Source organism: Hyperoodon ampullatus (assembly GCF_949752795.1).
Source record: "Hyperoodon ampullatus genome assembly, chromosome: 19".
NCBI classification, from domain to species: domain Eukaryota; kingdom Metazoa; phylum Chordata; class Mammalia; order Artiodactyla; family Ziphiidae; genus Hyperoodon; species Hyperoodon ampullatus.
The window spans coordinates 29,532,445-29,552,873 of NC_136932.1; the positions used below are offsets into that span (position 1 = coordinate 29,532,445).

Consider the following 20,429-nt stretch of genomic DNA (forward strand, 5'->3'; position numbering starts at 1 on the left):
GTTGCGGCTCGCAGGTTCCTTAACTGTGGTGTGTGAACTCTTAGTTGCAGCATGCATGTGAGACCTAGTTCCCTGACCAGGGATCGAACCCGGGCTCCCTGCATTGGGAGCACAGAGTCTTAACCACTGCACCAGCAGGGAAGTTCCAATTATGTGTTCCTTTATTCATTGGCATGTATACATAATTCTTATCTTTTTCTCCTGTATTTTTATAGATACAGAAAAGTGAATAACATCTTAAAATAAAATGAAGGAACGGCCTAATGTATCTGAGTTTTTCTCAGTAGCACAAAGGGAGATGTTTGCCAGCAAGAACTGTGGCAAGGTTATCCCAGATGTCAACTGTCTCTACTACCAGGGGCTCAGAGCCCTTCTGAAGCTTCCTAATTGTCCAGGACAGCTCCATTATGACTCACCGTACAGGGCCTAGCCTCTCATGCGACACTCAACATTTAAAAATTAGTCTTCATTTCTCCTTCCCAGCAGGCAGCTTCAGTTGGAGAAAGTAATTTCATTTTCTTATGTACTCATTCATTCACTCAGTCAACAGACCATCACTCCTCTATTATATGCCAAGATCTATGCTTGCTTCTGGTAACAAGGAAAGAATAATATATGGTTCCTTCAAGCACTTAAGGAGCTCATAAACTAGTGACAGAGGAAAATGCACAAACCAATCCATAAAGAATTAACAATGCTTTGACTTTATTTGTATTATTTGAATTTTTATGACTATATTTATATACTACACCCTGTTCAAAGTGGAAATAGATATTTAAGAAAGAACTAGTGATGTAAAAAATCCACAGTAATATGTAAGTTATTTAGAGAGTTAAGACTGGAAATATTTGCACTCTCAAAGAAGCTTGTTAATGCAGATGAACCCCTAATTCTTTTGGTTGCTTTATTTACATTTATACAGGTATAGGTATTCCCTCTTCTAACAGGGGTTAGTAACTTGGGGAGGGGGTGCTACAGATTAAGGTCCTGATTCAGTGGCAGGTCCATCTTACCTCCTCCTTCAGGTCATATTCTCAAGCAGGAGCTACAGGATGAGAGGAGTAAAACAGTTCACTTCCTTTGCTTACTCCCAGCCCCATAATAGGCTTCTGCTGGGCTTCCTTGGTTGTTTTCATCATCATTTTCACCACCAGAGGTCAGGGAACCTTCCGGTTAATCAGGGGCCCTGGAAATGATGCAGAAAAGTACTGACTTAAAAATAATAAATAACATTTATTTAGGGCTGACTGTGAGCTCATTGCTTAAAATGTCCTACTTAATCTTCACAACCACTCTATGAAATTGGTGTTGATAAATCTCAGGTATATCCAAAACAAGTCTCTATGTAGGATTGTGATATTTTTAGGACTTTTATGTCTTTAGGTTCGTCTTGGCACCAGACATAAGACAGTTCAACATAATACGCTGGCCCTAAACAGCTCCAGATGCCAAGAATTGGCAAATCACTACTTTGGTTTCAATGGGTGGTCAAAAAGGATCATCAAGGTAAACTCTGTAGATTTTCTTTGACTAACCAGACTCCTTTCAACATTGAACTCCTAGACTTTAGAGAGAAGAATAGAACAGGGCTATGGGGAGGAGATGTGAGAGCCTTCCACATGGAAGTATGTGAGCATTGGCCTGCCACCTAGAATTAGTGATAATCTCAATGACTTGGAGGGCGGTGTCCATAATTTTCTCCAGTATTTGTATGGTATATAATAAAAAATAGTTGTCCATATCTAGTCATTCATTTGCAAGTCTCAACTTGATTTTGAAGCTATTGCATACCTAAACTATTACCTGGGATTGCTGGAGTTTCGTTTTTATTTCTAACAACAGGATATTTTGAAGTCTAGCGTTTAATTCATAATCCTAACAGCTTCAGGATCTTTCTAACCTTGAAGAAAGGGAAAATGAATATATTGTGACACCAATTCAGAAGCAAAGCCTGAAGTTCTTCTGTGCTTTCGAGCTGGTGTTGCCCTCCCATGAGTGCAGGAGTCCCGGAGTTGTCATGGCTGAGGAACCTTTGCATAAGTTGGAGGAAGGTCTGTTTTCCAGTATGTTTGTGTGTGGGGAGGTGAGGGAGTGGGATTTCTCTTTTTTCCTTTCTTTCTGAAACTCACCTTTTCAGATACATCATCACTTTTCTAAGCAACTAAAGCCCTGGGCAGATTTTTTCTGCCTGACAATATAGGTATTTATCTTAGGCAATACCTGACAGCACCTTAAACTTTAGAATTTTAGAACTGACCGCCTGCCAAGAAGCTTAGGAGGAGGGAAAATTAGTTAGTTTTTGTTGTTGTTGTTGTTAATAATTTGTTATGTGCTAAAATATTCCTTCAAATACAGATGTCTTCTGGCCTTCAGTTATCCCAACAAAATCATTGTCTAAAGATTGAAATAAACTCTTGTGTCAACATTCAGTCCTTTGCCTCCTATAGTAGGGCCTGAGCAGAAAAAGTTAATGTAGATCCCTAGAAAGGGGATTCCGATTGGTACTGAGTTTTTTCCTAGAATCCATGGCACTTGGGCTTAGGGTTTTAACTCAGAGGCAGAGCTGTTAGCGAATGGAGTGGAGGAGGCTCCACCATCCACCTGAGTGGGTGATGGTTGAGGAGAGGCCAGATCATCTTCACTATCACCAAATCCATCTCACTGTATGAATCCAGCCCTTTACGCACAGGAGAGCAGGGTCTGTAGCAGTGCAGCCTCAGCTTGTCCATTTGAAATCTGTGAGTAGTATGAGATTTGTGCCACGTACTTGGTTTGCATTTCCCATCGAGTATTTTAGGAACTTCCAGAATAGATCTGAGCAGTAAAAATGTGCCATGCCAGGGTATACCTACAACAGAGACATTCACCCGTACCTCAGTGTTGTGCCTGTCCTTAATCACTAAGATAATGATCTAAGAATCACAGATGCATTTTTAGTTTTACACACATAACCTAGAAATCAGTTATTCAGACAGGCATTTTAAATTCATCTGTTTTGGTTGGATTTAGGGTCATTATCATTCCCTATGGAAAGGAAGGTAACCCAGAAGCTTGCTCTTCAGAAGGCTATGACAGATGCATTCCAGAAACTGCTGATTGTGGCTTTAGGTAAGACCTTTTTGATTATCCTTGAAGTACTTCAGTTTCAGTGAGCAAATAAAGTTACTTGAAAAGTTAATTGGATGAAAATAATGGTTATCTAAAACATTACATATTCTTTCATTCACCAGATGCTTTCACAGCAGCAGTCTTAAATTTGTTCTTTGTGGCATTTATGAGAAAAATGACAGCAAATATTATTGTCCCCAGTGTTTAGATGTAGAGTGACTTGCCACAGTACATACAGGAAGTGTTTGATCCAGTTCTTCCCCAATTGCTTGCTTATCTTACAGAATAGTGTAGTGATTATAAGCCTTGGACACCTGGGTTTGAGTCCTAACTTTGTCTCTTAGATTTTGTTGTTGTTGTTGTTGTTGCAATTTTAGGTTTTTCTAGCCAGAGACATTTGAAGGTATTTAATATGTCTAAGCTGCAATTTCTTTATCTGCAAATAGGATTAGTAATACAGCTTATCACCTAATGGAGGATATTGTAAGAGTAAATGAGATGATGAATGTAAAAAGCTTAGAACTATGCCTGAAACATAGTAAGCAGAGAAAATATATTGACTATGATTATTATCGTTTTTTCTTGTTGAAGAGTTTATTAGATTATGTTTTTGAAATCAGTTTAGTTTCAGTTTTCATTTCTGATATATTGGGTGAATATGATTCTTATATAATAATTGGCTACGTTTTTGTGAGCCTTGAAAGTGGTCATGCTACTGAATAGCGTTGATTGTGTTCCCTATCGAGTTATACAGGGGTGAGAATGTCACAGGCTGTGCCCAAAGGAAACTTTATGATCAGTAGATTCCCGGAACAGAATTGCTCCCCTGCTTCACAGCCCTTCAGGCTTAGAGAAAATCCGAGCTAAGTTGTCAGAGACCTTATTTGCTTGTAAGAGTTGACCCTGGATTGGTCTTGGCCTTCCAGCCTGGGCAGTCCTTCCAGTGAAGTTTGACTTCCCTGGTCATCAGGCAGAATCTCCATCAGCTGTCAACTCTGGGTAACAACCTTTAAGAACCAAACTAAATGTCTGGGTTGTTTGTCCCTAATATGCCAAGGTATTCCTTATATGTACTCCAAACTCCTTAGACCAAAAAGCCTGGTGGCTCTAGCTTGCCTTGAGGAAAGCTGTATTGTCCAAAAGGTACATGGGCCAGTCTCTGCCAGTAGAGTGTTCAAATGCTGTCTCTCTCTGTCTCTGTCTCCAAAGCTTTGTTCATTGTATCTGGTAGAATTTTGGTCCCAAGGAGTAGGCACTTGCCTTGCTTCTAATATGAAGTATCTATTATAGTCCAGTGGTATCTCTCCAGGTTTGAACTCATTTTGACGCCCACCTAATGCCTTCCTATTTCATTGTATTGTGATTGAACATTTTTATTTCCACAGCTTTTAATTTCTATGTCATTATTCCTTAGTTCTTATTTCTAAGATCATAAAGGTTTTTGAACCAAAGTTGATACTTCTTATCTATTTTTTCACAAATAATTATGATAAAAACTGGAGTGTCAGATGAGGGAACTTCTAGGAAAATGCTCTTATTTTCTGCTTTTAGAAATCAAAAGAATGTCTAATTATTGGGTGCTACCATTGTATACAGGAAGTTTTAGAACAAGAAAACTTCTGAATTGATCCTTGTTAACTTTATTTCAGAAATTGGTAAAACAGCCGTGGCATATAGACTCTGTGAAGAGGTCACAGATGCTAGAACCAAAGAGGAACTACAGGATTTAATTCAAGTATGTGGAGATACAAACTCAAGGGGTACACAGCCAGTGTAGCCATAATTCAAAACAAGCAGCAGGATTTGGAAGACTTTGGCATGTCTACTCAGCTCTGTCTTCCTTAGGAAAATGTGAAACTCTGAAACTGCTTTTGAGGCAGGGAATTTCTAGGACTTTTCCAAGTCCCGAGCCTTGCCTCTGGCCCGTTATTTGAAGTTTGGAGAGCAGGATTGAGGGCCATCAGTGTACGTCTACAGTTGTGGACACAGGAGAAGACACAGGCCCTTTAGAACTCCCCTCAAATAGAATTGCAGGGATTTGGGAACAAAGTAACTATGGCCTTAAGTGTGATTATGCTACAGTGTTTTAAAACTATTCATGCCTTTCAAGTAAGGTACATTACCCAGATCTCAGCATCTCATATATATCTTGTGTCAAATATTTTGCCGAAGAACCTTTCTGTAAACCAATTATATGGATGCCTCGAATTAGGGATTAAGTTGTCAACGTAATTTCTAAAAGAAAACATTAATGTATTCTATATAGGATTTTTATTAAAAAGGAGCAAAAAATGTGTTTCATTTCATTGACAGCTTATTTTGGGGCTAGTTTTCTGATTATTTAACTCACCCCAACGTTGCAAAGTTTGTTTTGAACGGAAGAAAGTAGAGAAAGAAAAGGTGGTTATGTTCTGAAAAATGTAAAAATTTTGAAAGTTTTTCCTGTACAAAATAATTATTTTAATTCAATTGAAATCAGTCAAGGAAACTTCAAACGTATCCATGTTTAATCCATTAAGAAGTCCAGCTTCCTGTGAAATGTGAGAAGAAAGGACTCCGTATTGATAGTAAAGATTTCGGAAAACTGATTTTAACAACAGATCCATTCCTACATGAGGCCAATCTTGGAATCAGTTCCACTGAGAAACCATTATGTGCTAGGCACTGGAAATAAGATGAAGCTCCTTCTCTCTTGGAGTTTAGGTGTTACAGGTGTACCAGACAATTAAAAAGGACTAAAATTAAATAGATTATGAAAAGGACGGTGAAGAAAGTAAACTGGGTGCTAGTTACAGTATTTGAAGAAAACTACTTAACATGCTGACTTTAACATTCTAAGTGTCTTCTCCATGTCTGCACACAGGGTAGACCTCTGAAAAGTGACACAGTAGTTTTTTCTAGATTAAAGGTTCTGTTGAGACAAGGTGGGATGGGGGAAGTTTTCCCATGCAAATATAAAGGGCCATTCACTTGGTTTTAGACCCTCTTTCCCAGAATGAATTGCTCACCTGCCCCAAACCCCTCCTACAGAAGTTCTGGAGTCATCACTGATTCAGTGGTAACCTCTGATGACAGAGTGGTGAATTAATAATGAGACGTGAATACTGAGAGTTTGGAGGAAATGGCAACATTTTAGAATAATTGTAAGGTGTGTTCCCCTCCCGCCACCCTGACTGGTGCTCATTTTGCAGGTCAGCTACTTTTCTTGTCAGCCCTGTAGCCAAAGGGAGGAAGAATGTCTCTCAGACTTCAGCTTCGAGGAGGAAGAGTTCAGATTGCCAGAACTGGACTAGCACTTTTGAATTTCCCAGAATGCCACATCCTGTGGTTTCCTCGGGAAGCTCTGCATCCTTCCCAACCCCCCTCCACCCCTGGGCTGCTGGAGTTTGCGGCCACTGGGGTCTGCAGCCCAAATCCCGCCTCATCGTTTAGGGCCTGGGAGGGCAGGGCGGGGTGGGAAGGGGGCCCGGCAGGAGGTAATTGTCGCCTTTGGAAGGGGAAGGGTGGCTTGTGCCCTGGGGACTCTGGGAAAAAGGCTCACTCTGGTGGCGTGCATTGGATCTCCGCAGGAGCCTAATAAAGGTGGAGTGGACGTTAGGTGGGGGAGGGGCGCGCGGTTGCTAACGGTTGCTAACGGTGAGCCCTCGCGTTGCAGCGGTGGCATAACGGTTCAGTTCGGCTCTGAAGGAGGATGTGGCTCTGGCTTCTCGCTGGCCTGGGTCGCTGTGCCTGGGAGCCGCCACATGTTATGTCCTGGCTGTGCCTCTGTGTCGCTGCTGCGCCCCACGGCTCCTCCTCACATGGCAACGACGGTGGCTTCTAGTCCAGGCAGTTCAGCCTCCGGAGTGGGCCCTGGGCCCCGTCCAGGTGACCCCCTACCCCCCGCGGCTGACCGAGACTTGGTCTTCATGCGCTTGAGACAGCCCTCCCAAATTGCCCCATGCCCTTACACCCCTGGCAGAAGCCGGGGGCTTTAATTACTTGACGTCCTCGTCTCCAGTCCATATGTTGGCACCACCCCATCAGGAGTTGACTGAGACTGAGGCTCCATACGCGGACACGGATTCCGTTGGAGAGCTCCCTACAGGGCCAGATCAGTTTGCTGTTCCACATCAGTATCTGAATAACGAGCAAATCCAACATTAAAAGCTCCCAGAGGCAGTTCCAGTGCTAGAGTGGGATCAGAATCAGCCCTTGGTTCTGCCTCCTCGACACAAAAGTAAGGCTAAACACATAGGTCTAGATCAGGCTGAAGGTCACCAATCATTTGAAATACTTGTTCCACCTCTAGGTAGTAAGAGCTCAAAACCAATGAGCTTTATTGTTTCACCCCCAAACCTGAAGAACGTTCTAGTTCAGCATCGACGGCTTGCCAAAGTTGTTGTTGGAACTATACGCCAATTTGAGGGTCTAGAACAACAGTTGCAGGGTGATTATTCACATCCCAGTATGGATGCATTTTATCCTGAGGAGAGCATAACTAGGGATTTTCTGGGGAGCACAGATGAACCGCCAGAGCCCCCTGAGGAAGCTGAAATTTCTCCATCCCAGCAGGAGGCCCAAACTCGTCATCCAGAGCTCACTGAGGAGGCTGAATCTTTACCTCATCAAGAGGCCCCTGCTCAGCATCCACAGACCCCTGACGACGTTGAGTCTTTTTCACCACAGGCAGAGGCCCAGGCTCAGCATGCAGAGCACACTGAAGAGGTAGAACCACCTCCACTTCCTTAGGAGGCTCCATCTCAGCCTTCAGTGGCCCCTGAGTAACTAGAAACTTCAAGTCCTCAGGAGGCCCTCGCCCGGCCTTTGGAGACACTTAAGGAGGTTTGACCATGTTTGACCATGTATTCATCATGGGGTAAATGAAGCTCAGCAGTCACACTTGTACAATGTCACTGTTAAATCTCTGGCTCTGGCACTTCCCATAAATCCACAGGTCACTAAAGAGGTTGAACCTTCTCCAGTCCAGCAGAAGACCCTATCTCAGCCTCCAGAGCTCATTAAGGAAGTTGTAGCTCAGTCTCCATTGTACCCCGAGGTGACAGTTCCAGCACAGAGCAGGATCATGCTGAGCATCCAACATCACCCAGTATGAAGAGCAGTGGTTCTCAAACAGGGTGATTTTGCACACAGGTGACATTTGGTAGTGTCTGGAGACAGTTTTGCTTGTCAGAACTGTATATGCTACTGGCATCTAGTGGACAGAGACCAGAGATGCTACTAAACATCCAACAGTGTACAGGAGAGCCTCCCACAGCAATGAATTATCCAGCCCAAAATGTCAATGGTGCTGCCTAGCTAGAGAAATAAAGATCACTTAACACAAGTATTTAATGAGCATTTAGTATTTTGTATCTAATTCACCACATATATAATCATGAAAGTATAAATCATAATATCTCCCACAGTGAGATTTCTTTAGTGTATGGAGGGAGTAGTGATGTTATGTTTCATCATATATAAATTAGAATTATTGCCAAAGGATAAATGTTCTGAAAGAATATCTATTTTTCTAATTCTTTTGCTCGTGTTTTTCTTTGTAGAGATCTTGGTTGCAATTTACTCACAGAACTGAGCTTTGGAACGTTTCAGGCCTGGCATGGAATGCAGTTTTTACACAAGTTGTAAGTGAAATAGAAGATGAATACATGTAAAAAACTGTGTGTAAAAACAATCATGCAGTTATTGGTTAGCTGGGTGTAAGTAAGCCCAGTATGAATTCTGGAAAGTACGTCTTGAGAGCCATTTATTTTTTTTTTCAAATGAGAAAACTATGGTACAAAGAGGCCAAGAGACTTGTTTAACTCGTATATGTGAAAGGCTCTTCTTTCTATAGTACTGATCTTTGGCATGGTCAATAAAAGGCACCAAACAAAAACACTCAGATTAGCATTGTCATGGAATCCCACTGATGCCTCTCCAATATGCGAATGGTCCAGGAAGTTCCACTTTTGAATTTCACTTTGATTCCTTTTCATGTGCAAAGTTCCTAACTGCTTAAAATGTATGCAACACAGAGCTGCAGAGAACTAAGTTTAGCAGGGTATGCTTCAGGGAGCAAAAGTATGGGTGCTTCCCCAGGCATTATTAGCTCTTTTAAATGGTAAAGCAGAAAGAATTCCTGAACACCCACCACAGGGCTCTCCCCAGCCACCCAGAACATTATGTTTCAAAAAAGCATATATTGCTGAAGTGAATTATCTGTGGCCAATAGGAACCTTTGAGGTATGGAAAAAGACGTTGTTTGTGTTCAGCTGCAGTGTGAAAAATATAAAGAAAATACTTTGCTGTGGCCTAATTCAATATATTTTCTTTGCTGACTACTCTTCAATAAGAAGTGTGGGTTTTACACCCCTTCAGCTCAAAACTTCTCTGATTTCTCATGACACAAGGAAATGATAGTGGGTACGTTGAATGGCCCGAAGGCGATTTTAGACTCAAGGTAAAGAGCTCTTCTACACCTGGCTTTGGAAAAGACTCTCTTACCTGTCTTGTGGTTCAGAAATCCAGTTTCACACAGTTCACACATTTTGGGTTAATGAAGGCATTGAGGCTGTGTCTGGAGCTGGATTAACAATTCCTGCAGATGCCTATCTTTAGCGGCCTCCTTCCTTTCCCTTGTTAGTTTGCTGACGCCTACCTTGGGGAGAGAGCACCAAGGGTCGGTTTTTCTTTTGTGAGCACACCGGAGAGCAGGCTCGTGAGGTCCCTTCACCAGGAGGTTTTAGTAGCGTCAGTACAACGTCTTAAACTCACCACCTTTCCTAAACATCCTATAACACCAAGAGTTCCTTATAAGAATCAGAGTTTCATTATAGTTATGTAGGCAACACAGGAAAGTACATTGTGGAAATACATAAATAAATCACAGTTTAAAAATTAATGAATTCATTCCAAAACATTCACTGAGTGCCATGCCCACTGTCTGTCAGCACTGTACTAAGTGCTGGGGATACAAAGACGCATAGGGCAGGGACTTTGTCCCCAAGAAGCTTTCATACTGGAAGGAGAAATATGGATGTTGATGGGAAAACATATATGAGAGCCATTCTAGCATCTATGCAGCAGGGTAACAAGGTGAGGGAGGGGGGTGATGAAGTAGCAAATGGGTGGTAGGTTAGAAAAGATTTGTAATGGAAGAGGCACCAACTTGTTCCTTTGGAATTTGTGCTCCTCTTAAATGACAGAAAAAGGTAGTGAAAGAATCAGAACTATCTGGTGTTGTAAATAAATTAGTACTGTACTCCGAAAACTCATTCACAGTTACTTTCAAAAGATTGTCACAGTATAGTAAGTCTTTGTTTTGGACTAAGTCTTTCTAATAGACAAAGCTAATTTGCTTCAGGATACATTTGCCATGGTGAGATATAAACTTTATTGTATCTCTTACCAACGGCAAGCCACCAAGGGAAGATGCCACCCTCGAGTTAAATCATTTTACTCCCTATAATGACATATTACTGGGGTGTTTATACGTTGCTTGCATTAAATAAGTTTGGAAAAGGGCCCCAGCTGAGGTGGATTTATCATGAATTCAATGAACCTTAGGCTTCAGGGCTCCTCACTTGCATAGGTCCCTTCCAAGGTCTTGAGAGGGGTCCTAGCGATTTTTCTATTTATAACTTTGCATGTTTTTATTAGATAGGATTTCCCAAAGTAGATGAGGTTCAGGCCCCACAAAACCTTGATTCATCATCGGGTGTCAGGTAATTATAAGTCAGTAGGTTTCTTGAATGAAGCCTCTATGTTATTGAGAAATATCAGGTGAAGTAGTTAGCAGTGTGGTAGTCTATTTTAAATCCGAAATCTACCTCAAAGATGAGCCAAGAGCTTATTAATTAATAAATTACCACTTTTTGAATGGTGGTAGTAATCATATCTCTTTCAGATAAAATCCGGAATGAAATATACTATGGAAAACCGGCAGTGGTTGATAATCCTAAACGTTAAGTATGCTTTTTTTTTTCTGACTGTAAAGTGTTTCTCCTTCATTCACCTATGCACGTCCAGACTGATGGCTAATTTTTAAAAATTCTTTTAGTCACTTCATTGGATCTAACAATACAAGCTCCATGATTTTAGAAACTGAAGGACTCTACAATGTAGAAAGGCTATATAACTTAACCAGACAGAGCACATTCGCATGCTGGCTTGTCCTTGGTACATCAATATTGTACCAAGAACATAAGCACGAAGAGAGAATAAGAGGAAAATCAAAGCCTTATCCCTATTGGATTATTTACCCCATTGTTGAGACTATCAGTGCGGGAGGTGTGGCCACACTATGAAGGCAAATTGAGCTGCGGTCGCAGAGCCGCCCTAATGCTCCCCCAGTCAGCTAACATTGGTTTCCTTTACATAGCTATGTACACACAAAAGTTTACACACTTCAGGGTGTTGTCATCACTTTTTGCTATGTACTAGAATCCTGGCGGCTTCTCAGATTTAGAAAGGCATAAACACTAAAAGCAAAAGTAACTCGGGGCTGCCCTTTGGGGTGATTCAGGGTGGCTGTTTTATTTGTAATAGTTCAAAATTTTGAGATTGTCACACTTAGCAACTACTATACTTCTCTTCTCCCAACTGCATCTTATTCTTCCCACCTGTAGTATTTTCTCCCATTCTATATGTTTATTCATTTTCTTGATAGTGTCCTTTGAAGCACAAACTTTTTAGTTTTTATAAAATCCAATTCATCTATTTTTCCTTTGGTTGTTTGTGCTTCTGGTATCATACCTAAGAAACTGTTGTCTAAAGCAAGGTCATAAAGATTTACTCCTGTGTTTTCTTCTAAGAGTTTTATAGGCTTACCTCTTACATTTGGATATTTGATCCATTTGGAGTTAATTTTCATATACGGTGTGAAGTGTAGGAATCCAGCTTCATTATTTTGTGTGTGGATGTACAGTTGTCCCAGCATCATTTGAAAAGACTGATCCATCCACATTGAATTGTTTTGGCACCCTTGTTGCAAATCAATAGACCATAAATATGAGGGTTTATTTCTATATTGTCAATTCTGTTCCATTGATTTACATGTCTGTTCTTATTCCAGTACCACACTCTGATTGCAGTAGCTTTGAACTGAGTTTGGAAACCAGGATGTGTGAGTCCTCCCACTTTGTTCTTTACCAACATTGTTCTGGTTATTCTGTTTCCTTGAATTGCCATAGGAATTTTAGAAACAGCTTGGCAATTTCTGGAAAGAAGTGAGCGGGGATTTTGATAGGAATTGCAATGGAACCATAGGTCGATTTGGGAAGTAGTGAAATTTTAATAAGATTATCTTCCAGTCCATGATTCCAGCATGTCTTTATATTTATTTAGATCTTCTTCAATTTCTTTCAACAGTTTTGTACTTTTCAGTGTGAATCTTGCACTTACTTGGTAAAATTTTTCCGTAAGTATTATATTTCTTTTGATGCTATTACACATGGAATTGTTTTCTTAATTTCATTTTTCGATTACTCATTGCTGGTGTGTAGAAATACTATTGATCTTATATCCTACAACCTTGCTGAACTCATTTATTAATGCTAACAGTTATTTTCCTAGATGCCCAGGAATATGTCTTGTGGTCTTCCAGTTTCCCAGGAATACATTGGAATATTTCAAAGTCTCTGTGGACATCTCATTCCTCAGCTTTTCTTTTAAAGCTTTGCGGTTGGGTTGTTTTTTGCCCCAAACTGTTATCCCTTGCCTCATGCCACCGCCATGTTAAAATATTGGCTTGAAAATGTTTTCCAGAAATGCCACCTGAGCAGAGGCTTTTCTCACTAGACAGCCCTCAGTCAGGTCAAAGGCAAGCCTTTCAAGTGAGGTCTTCCAGGGGACCCCCAGACATGTAAAACAATGACAGTTCTTTGGGAATGAGGCTTTGAAGGACCTCCCAGTCCATGCTGCTCGTTCTGGTACCAGGGATGTGGGCTGTTTTTCAAGGCTACCACTGGCATGGAGACCAAAGGTCAAGGGCAAGTTAAAGCAACACAGATCTCATTGTTCTTACAGAAATTAATTTGTTTTCCTTGAATAAATTGCTCCCCCATTTACTGCCAGCATGTTGGTTAAATTTCCAGAGTTCAGAAGAAGTTGATTCTGACCACTTTTGCCAGTTTTGTTGTTGTTGTTATTGTTGCTTCTATGCAGGGATGAATTTTCAGATGTCCTTCCTCCATCATTTTTACTGATTTTCCTGCAATTTTTAAAAAAAAAATCTATAAAGTCTCAATGACTATAGGCTGATTAAATATTTATCACGAGAGATGATTAAGGAAAAAATAAATAAAAAGAGAAATAAATAAATAAATAAAAAGAGAAAATATAATTCTCATAGAGGCTTTCCCAGATGGGTAGATGAAGTTTGAAAAGGTATTTCTGTATTTAGTGCTGTCAAAATTAAGGTTAAAGTAACAGATGTTTTTTTTAAAAAAAAAACCCCTTTTTTTTCATTCAGGTTAAACACAGGCTTTAGAGTCAGAACTGAGTTCAAATTCCAGCTCTGCTTCTTACGAGCTTGATGACTTAAGACAAGTTATGTAACTTCTCTGTGCCTCAGTTTCCTCATTTGTACAATTGTGTAATATATATATATCACATAAGGTTACTGTGAGGATGAAATGTTAAATGCTGATCACATATGCATGGCAACCCAAAAGATATTAGTTTTGATAATTATCTTTATAATATTCTGCGAAAGTACACTAGTAATTCTTGAGTAGAGTTAACCTAAAGTCAGAGATTCTTTTCTTTCTTCCTGTTTCTTTTCTGTTTTTTTCCCTCTTATTTGTTTTAAAGAACTAAGGGGAAAAAAAAAAGAAAGAAAGAAAGAACTATGAAGAAAATCTATTCCAACATTTTGGAATAAAATTTTGTTCCCCAAAATTAATTTGTTTATTTATTGATATATAAACAAAATGTTATTTATTTATTCAGCAAACATTTATAAAATGCCTAGTAAATATTAGGCACTATGTCAGGCACAGGAATAATAATGACAATAAAGTGTGTTCCCTGCTCTCAAGTTGCTGACAATCTAGGAGAGTGACAAGTAAACAGTTGATTACATACACAGTAACAAAGGCTATGGCACAAGAGTACACATGGGACTCTGTGATGGGAGTATGGCTTTCACCAGTTCCTCTTGGATTTATCTCTTCTTTGGCTCCAGAACCAAGGAATTAGCCTTATTTCTGTCTTTAGCTGGGTAGTTTAAATCATGAAATTTTTCAAAATTTGTAGAGATGAAAGAAAAACACCTTGAATTATGGAGGACACTAGAAATAGTACTTTTTTTACAGAGCAAGGGCTTCCTACCAGCATAGTCACTTCGAGGGTTTTTAACGTGAAAAGTAGTTGGCATATTTTTTCTTTGCTAGACACTTTTTTCTATTTTATTGTTTGTTTGTTTGTTTCTCTTCTCCACTTTATCATCTAGAGACCTGGGTAGTTCCCAGTGAAAGAGTGTTTGACGGATTCTAAGGGTGATTTGTAGGTAAAGACAGAAAATGATTTTTTTAACCTTCAAGTTCCATACCAAAAAAAATGAATATAAACTTTCATGGAAGTAATTGAAAATACAGATAATTTTAATTCCATTCCATTTTTCAGAATTCTCAATCGTAATCCTTTGACAACAGTTGAAGATTCTTGTCTTTTTAAAGTGCCAGCATTAAAATATTTGTAAGTATTGTAACAGTTTCATGGCTCATGAGATAATTTCTGTTCCTTTTTACTTTCGTCAAAAATTGAGTAATTTGGCTAAACAGTCATAATTTAGATTTTAACTGGGTTATTGAAAGTAGGAGTTATTGGCAAAGAAAAGGATTAAGAAAGAATATATATGGGTAAGAGAGCCAGCAGAGGATGAGAACAGTGTTGAAGAACACATATACATATGGAACATGAAGATGCATATAGGAATAGTATTTATCCAAGAAAGCAAAAAGGAATAAGGGGTACATTATTTTTTTTTAAAAAGAGTGATCAAAAGAGGTAGATGCAATTGAAAATGAGAAGTGAGGATAATAGAAAATGATTGTACTGTTCAGCACCAAGGTCATTAATTTGATGATGCAAATTTAAATTTCTTCAAAAAGAGCTCTTTGGAATTATCATTTATGGCAAGTAAGAAGCCAAAGTGGAAGTAATCACATGTTGAGTATCTTTTTCAGTTTAGAAATTTTGTCTTTGGGTTTTATATCATGCATGTTTGGGCTTCTCCTTCAGAGACATGGGAACAGCACAAGTGTCACTTACAGCAATTGAAAGCATCCTCATGATGACCCTTGAATTGGAAACACTGTAAGTTGATTTTTCTTACATTGATTTCCACTCCATTGTATTTTTAGGTTTGTTTGATTATCTGCTTAAGTCAGGTTTATTTATGTATAATTTTCATTTAACAAAATTCACTCTTTTTAAATATACAGTGTGATGTGTTTTGACAAACGTATAGTTCTGTAGCCACCACCACTTTTGAGGTAAAGAAAACTTCTGCACTCCCAAAAGACCCCTCATGTCCCTCTGTAGTCAATCCATCCTCCTGTCACTACCAGCCCCTGGCAACCACCAACCTGATTTTTGTCCATATAATGTTGCCTTTTCCAGAATATTTGATAAATGAAATCATGTGGTACGTAGCTTTTTGTTTTTGGCTTCTTTCACTTAGCCAGTCTCTTTGGAGATTCATCTGTTTTGTTGCACCTGTCAGTAGCTCATTCCTTTTGAGCACTGAGCAGTATTCTAGTTGTGTGGATACACAGTTTGTTTACACATTCATCGTTTGATGAACATTTGAGTTTCTTCTAGTTTTTTGGCTATTATGAACAAAGCCTCTGAAAACACTCACATGTGTGTGTGAACATATGTCTTGTGTGAGCATATGTTTTCATTTCTTTGGGGTAAAATACCTCAGGGTGGGATTGCTTCATCATATGCTAAGTGCCTATTGAACTTTTTAAGAAACTGCTAAACTGTTTTCTAAAGTGCCTGTGCCATGTTGCTTTCCCACAAACAGTCTATGAGAGTTGCAGATGCTCTACATCTTCACCTGATCCTTATATTTGTTTTTTAAAAAAATTTTAGCCTTTCTAGTAGGTGTGTAGTTGAATCTCGTGGTTTTTGCCACATTTTGCATTTCTGTAATAGCTGATGATGTTGAGTGTCTATTCATGTGCAAATATCTTTTTAAATGAAGTGTCTGTTCAAATCCATTTTTTAATTGGATATTTATATTGAGATTTAAGAGTGTTTTATATAAAAAGCAATGGAAAAAAGTCCTTGCTCTCAGATATGTGTTTAGTAAATATCTTCTCCCGGATTGTGACTTATCTTCATTATATTAAAGGGTCTCTGAAAACTAGAAGTGTTAAATTTTTTTTGATGAACTCTAATTTAGCAATTTTTCTTAATTTTTCATATTTAATTAATTTATTTGGTTGTGCTGGGTCTTAGTTGCGGCAGATGGGACCCTTAGTTGCGGCTCATGGGCTTCTTAGATGTGGCATGCGAACTCATAGTTGAGGCATGCATGTGGGACCTAGTTCCCTGACCAGGGATCGAACCCGGGCCCCCAGCATTGGGAACTCGCAGTCTTAACCACCAGGGAAGTCCCTTAGCAATTTTTCTTAGATGCTTTCTGCTTTTTTGTGTCTAATCTAAGAAATCTTTCTCTGAGACCCCACTGTCTAACCCGAAATCACAAAGATTTTCTCCTACATTTTCTTCCAGACATTGTATAGCTACATTTAGGTCTATGATTCATTTTGAGTTAATTTTCATATATGTTGTGAGGGAAGGGTCAAGCTTTATTTTTTTGCGGTTTAAAAAACTATTTCTGTAGGACCGTATTGTGACAGTTTATTACACATCTTACTGCACCTTAAATTGTGCCATTCCCCCTCCAATATGGCAAGCTAATAGAAACCTTCTGTTACGCCAACGCTAGTTGAGGGGATTGCATGAGATTAGTATGTGGACACGGCCCTGCATTTAGCAGTCTGTTCCAACCGTCTTTGTCAGGTCACCTGACAAATGACTGTCTTCACCGTGCCGTCACGCATTGGTCACTGCTCTAGCCTCATCTTCCTCAGCGTCCCACAGCATCTGCCACAATTGCGATCCCTCTCTTGTCAGCTAGATGCCCTCCTCTCTGGATATTAAAAATTATTTCCCTGTGTAACGACTGTTACTGACACTGTTAATACACAGTATTGAAGAAATTAAATTCCTACACAATAATATTACCTAATAAAGTGTTGCTATTCAAATTTCCCCAATTGTCTCTCTTATATAATATCATTTCTCTTAACAGCTTTTTGAGGTACAATTGACATGCAATAATCTGTGTTCACACACACACATACATACACACCATGAAGACATCACGAAAATCAAAATGTCCATCACCTCAGAAAGTTTCTTAATGTCTCTTTGTAATTCTTCCTTCCCATCGTTCCTTGCACTTCCCAATCACCATGCAACCATTGATCTGCTTTCTGTATGCATTTTCTAGAATTTTATGTAAATGGAATCATACAGTGTATACTTTTTTCCAACTGGCTTCTAACCCAGCATGATTATTTTAATCTTCACCCATATTGTTGTATATATCAGTAATTCATTTCTGTTTATTGCTGAATAGTATTCCTTTATATGGATATACCACCATTTATCTATTGACCATTGATGGACATTTGAGTTGTTTCAGTCTTTGTCTATTACAGATAAAGTTGCTATGAATATTTGTGTACAAGTCTTGTATGGATGTATACTTCCATTTCTCCTGGGTAAATGCCTGCCTGTAGAATGGCTGCATCATTGGTAAGGTTATGTTTAAATTTTTAAAAAATACCTAGTTTCCATAGTGGTTTGATCATTTTACATCTCTACCAGTAGTGTATGAGAGCTGCATTTTCTTCACGTTGTGGCCAACATTTGCTATGCTCAGTATTTTTAATTTTAGATAGTTTAATAGGTGTGTAGTTGTATCTCACTGTAGCATCCCTAATGATTAATCGTGTCAAACATCTTTTCATATGCTTATTTTCCATCTGTATATCTTTGAATCTTTTATCTATATTTTTCTGGAGTTTTGAGAGTTCTTTATATATTCTGGAAATTAGTCCTTTATCCAATATGTAAATTGCTAAGTATTCTCTCCCATTCTGTGACTCACCTTTTCGTTCTCTCAGGAGTGTCTTTTGCAGGGCAGAAATTCTTAATTTTGATGGTGTCTAATTTATGTATTTTTTCTTTTATGCATTATGCTTTTTGTGTTGTATCTAAGAAATCTTGCTGAACTCAAGGTCATAAAATTTTTCACCTGTTTTGTTCTAGACGTTTTATAGTTTTATGTTTTACATTTAGATCTTTGAACCAATTTGAGTTCATTTCTGTATATGGTTTAGATGGAAGTTCTTTTTTTTTTTCTTTTTGCCCCTGGATATTCAGTTGTTCCAGCATCATTTGTTGAAAAGACTATCATTTCTCCACTGAAATGCCTTTGAACCTGAAAGTCGGTTCTCCACATCTCTCTACTTCAGAACTTTGTATTCTGTTCCTTTGGTCTTTTTGTCTATCTTTACACTACTATCACAGTGTCTTGAAAATGTAGCTTCATAATCTTTGAAATCAGTTACTGTTAGTTCTTCAACATTGTTCTTTCTCAAAGTTGTTTTAGTTATTCTAAATTTTATTTCCATATGAATTTTAGAATTAGCTTGTCAATGTCTATAGAAAAGCCTACTGGGGTTTTGATGTATAAATCGATTTGGGGAGAATTGATGTCTCAACAATATTGAATCTTCTGATCCATGAATACTTTATATCTCTCCATTTATTTAGGTCTTTCTTAATTTCCCCCGGCAATATTTTACAGTTTTCAGTGTGCAAGTCTTTTGTCAGATTTATTCTAAGTATTTTATATGTTTGATTCTTTTATAAGTAGCATTTTAAAACTTTGATCTCTGATTGTTTGTTGAGACAAATTCATCTTTTTGTATGTTGATCTTGTACCCTGCAAACTTGATAAACTCATTTATTAGTGGCAGTAGCATTTTCGTAGCTTCTATCAGGTTTTCTACATAATCATGTTATCTGCAAATAAAGATAGTTTTACTTCTTCCTTTCCATTCTGAATATGTCTTTTCTTTTTGTTGCCCTATTGCACTGGCTAGAACCTTCAGTGCAATGTCAAATAGAAGCAATGAGAGCAGATATCCTTGCCTTGTTCCTGATCCTGGTGAGAAAGTACTTTGTCCTTCACCATTTAGTATGATGTTAGGTTTTTTGTAGAAGTCATTTATCAAGTTGAGGAAGTCTCCTTCCATTCCTAGTCTACTGAGGGCTGTTTTTTTTTTTAATCAGGAATGTGTGTTAGATGTTTTCATTCTTTTCCTGCATCTATTGCAATGATTATATGATATTTCCCTTCTTGTCTTAATTTGCTTATTTATTTTTGGTTGAATTGGGTCTTCATTGTTGTATGTATCCAGTATTCTTAATCTTTTATGTAGATCCATATTCCAATCTGGTGTCATTTTCCTTCTGCTTAAAAATACTTCTTTTAACATTTCTTATTGTGAAAGTCTACTAGTAATGAATTCTTGCAGCTTCTGTATGTCTGAGATAGTCTTGATTTTGCTTTTGTTTTGACAGATCTGGGTATAAAATTCTAGCTTGATAGAATTCAATTCCCTACTTTAAAGATGTTATTCCACTGAGTTCTCGTTTACGATTGTTCAAGCAAGAATTCTGCTGTCATTGTTATCTTTGTTCCTCTGTACGTAGTGTATAATTTTTTCCTCTGGCTCCTTTTAAATTCTTCTCTTTATTGCTGGTTTTGAGCAATTCGATTATTTTTTGTGCCTTGGTGTAGTTTTGTCCATGTTTCTTCTGCTTAAAGTTCATTGATCTTCTTGACTTTGTGGGTTTATAGTGTTTACCAATTTGGAAAAATTTTGGCTATTATTTCTTCAAATTTTTATATTTCTCCTCTCCTTCATGGACTCTAAGTACACATGTATTAGGCCACTTGAAGTTGTTGCACAAGTCACTGAGGCTCTATTCATTTTGTTGTTGTTTTGTTACTCCTTTTGTTTCATTTTGGATAGTTTCTGTTGCTATGCCTTAATGTTCACTGACCTTCTGCCGTGTCTAATTAGCCTTTAACCTCCTGCAATATCTTTTTCATTTAGACATTGTTTTTAATCTCTAGAAGCTCAATTTAGGTCTGTTTTACATTTTCCATGCCTGTACTTAACATTTTCAGTGTTTAGTCTGGTTTTTTTAACATAGGAAATACAGTTAGAATAACTTTTCTT

The 20,429-nt window shown here is 38.5% G+C and overlaps 1 protein-coding gene across 1 annotated transcript in view; it reads left to right on the top strand.

The window, feature by feature from the left end:
- The window catches only part of LOC307067914 (RAD52 motif-containing protein 1-like), a gene marked incomplete at both ends in the record, with an annotated part of 285,114 nt that extends 278,713 nt beyond the window's left edge, over positions 1-6,401 (top strand). Inside the window, 2 exons of the mRNA XM_079725539.1 lie at positions 4,758-4,843; positions 6,300-6,401. Coding sequence (XP_079581665.1) covers positions 4,758-4,843; positions 6,300-6,401 — 188 coding nt within the window. The remainder of the gene's footprint in view (positions 1-4,757; positions 4,844-6,299) is intronic.
- Between the last annotated feature and the right edge of the window lie 14,028 nt (positions 6,402-20,429).